At 52.6% G+C, this 2171-nt stretch overlaps 1 protein-coding gene and 1 long non-coding RNA gene across 2 annotated transcripts in view; both read left to right on the top strand.

Moving 5' to 3' along the window:
- LOC102753593 (dual specificity protein kinase CLK3) overlaps positions 1-1200 on the top strand; it is a 2215-nt gene extending 1015 nt beyond the window's left edge. Inside the window, exons 2-3 of the mRNA XM_006764755.2 lie at positions 11-892; positions 1099-1200. Coding sequence (XP_006764818.1) covers positions 11-770 — 760 coding nt within the window. The 3' untranslated portion in view covers positions 771-892; positions 1099-1200. The remainder of the gene's footprint in view (positions 1-10; positions 893-1098) is intronic.
- Positions 1201-1271: 71 nt separating this feature from the next.
- LOC107183234 overlaps positions 1272-2171 on the top strand; it is a 10197-nt gene continuing 9297 nt past the window's right edge. The window contains exon 1 of the long non-coding RNA XR_001514028.1: positions 1272-1282. This is a non-coding gene — a long non-coding RNA (uncharacterized LOC107183234). The remainder of the gene's footprint in view (positions 1283-2171) is intronic.

A 2171-nucleotide genomic window follows, 5' to 3' on the forward strand; every position in this document is an offset into this window, starting at 1 on the left:
CCTTGGTTCTCCTGGGCAAGAACACCTTTGAGTTCCTGAAGGAGAATAATTTCCAGCCTTACCCCCTACCACATGTCCGGCACATGGCCTACCAGCTCTGCCACGCCCTGAGATTTCTACATGAGAACCGACTGACCCACACAGACTTAAAGCCAGAGAACATCCTGTTTGTCAATTCTGAGTTTGAAACGCTCTACAATGATCACACGAGCTGTGAGGAGAGGTCAGTGAAGGACACCAGCATCCGAGTTGCTGACTTCGGCAGTGCTACCTTTGACCATGAGCATCACACAACCATTGTGGCCACTCGTTATTACCGCCCACCGGAGGTGATCCTTGAGCTGGGCTGGGCACAGCCCTGTGACGTCTGGAGCCTCGGCTGCATTCTCTTCGAGTACTACCAGGGCTTCCCACTTTTCCAGACCCACGAAGACCCAGAGCATTTGCTGATGATGGAGAAGATCCTAGGGCCCATCCCATCACACATGATCCACCGTACCAGGAAGCAGAAATATTTTTACAAAGGGGCCCTGGTTTGGGATGAGCACAGCTCTGATGGCCGGTATGTGATGGAGAACTACAAACCTCTGAAGAGTTACATGCTCCAAGACTCCGTGGCGCACGTGCAGCTGTTTGACCTGATGAGGAGGATGTTAGAGTTTGACCCTGCCCAGCGCATCACACTGGCGGAGGCCCTGCTGCACCCCTTCTTTGCTGGCCTGACCCCTGAGGAGCGGTCCTTCCACACCAGCCGCAACCCCAGCAGATGACAGGCACAGGCCACTACATGAGGAGATGGAACTGGGCTGCCTGGCCCTCTTTCTCCAACTTCTAACCACCGGGCCCCAGGGCCAGAGCCACCCAATGAACAGTGCAATGTGAAGGAAGGCAGGTGCCTGCAAGGGCTGCACCCCTTCTTTGCTGGCCTCACCCCTGAGGAGCGGTCCTTCCTCACCAGCCGCAACCCCAGCAGATGAAAGGCACAGGCCATTACATGAGGAGATGGAACTGGGCTGCCTGGCCCTCTCTCTCCAACTCCTAACCACTGGGCCCCAGGGCCAGAGCCACCCAAGGAACACTGCAACGTGAAGGAAGCAGGTGCCTGCAAGGGCGGAGACATGCCCAGCTACCGGAAAGCACAGATTTGACCCAAGCTATGTACATGTTGTAAAGTTATAATAAAGTGTTTCTTACTACTTGCAAAAACAAAAAAAGAGAGACAGAAGAGAAAGAAATACATCCTTGAGGGAGGGTTTTTTAGAAAAAGAAAATTTTAAATTGTGTTCATGAGAGAAAAGTGCACTTTGTCAGGGCACATATCTAGGTTTCAGGTTCCATCCCCAGTGCAGGCACATAAAGAATCAATGTTTCTCTCTCTCTCTCTCTCTCTTCCCCCCCCTCCCCCACTCTCTCTAATCAGTAAGAAACACATCCTGGAGTCCTGTGCCACGCTGTGTAGAGAGATCCTTGCAGCACAAAAAGAATCAATGTTTCTCTCTCTCTCTCTTTCTCTTCCCCCCCCTCCCCCACTCTCTCTAATCAGTAAGAAACACATCCTGGAGTCCTGTGCCACGCTGTGTAGAGAGATCCTTGTGGGAGATTCAGCTTTCCCTTTTGGCGTTTCAGAACGGAGAAGAGCCATCTGCTGCTGGTGAGTCCGGAGATGGGAACAACTGGGTGCGGGAGGCCGGAGCGAGGAAGACCTGTGGGTTCCTGAGCACCTGAGCAGTGCCCCGCTGACAGACATGTACCTCTAAAGGGAACCCAAACTCGGGATTGGCTTCTCTTAAAACACAAGCAGTTAATTATGTTTTCCTGTCCCCTGTCCGAACCTTCAGTCACCTAAACGCCCTATCAAATTTTAGATATCCAGATCTAACCCCGAGGAGTGAGGAAGGGGAACATTTGTATGGGGTAGAGCCAAGGCGAAGGTCCTCGAACACCCGCTGCACAGAGTGGCCCAGAGCCGTGGGCGCTAACAACCTCGCTTTCTGTGCAGCGGCCCTGGAAGGGCCCAGTGGGCACTTCGCCAGGGAATTCTCATTCGGATTCAGGTTATTTTAGAGCACATGCTTTCATTATGGTTCGGGGCCTTCCTGAGCCATCAAATGCTTTTGCTAAAATTTCGGGAACCAGGATGTCAACCTGAACGAAAGGGGTGATAATGGCCT

The sequence above is a fragment of the Myotis davidii genome, unplaced genomic scaffold, assembly GCF_000327345.1.
Source record: "Myotis davidii unplaced genomic scaffold, ASM32734v1 scaffold1721, whole genome shotgun sequence".
In the NCBI taxonomy this organism is placed as follows: domain Eukaryota; kingdom Metazoa; phylum Chordata; class Mammalia; order Chiroptera; family Vespertilionidae; genus Myotis; species Myotis davidii.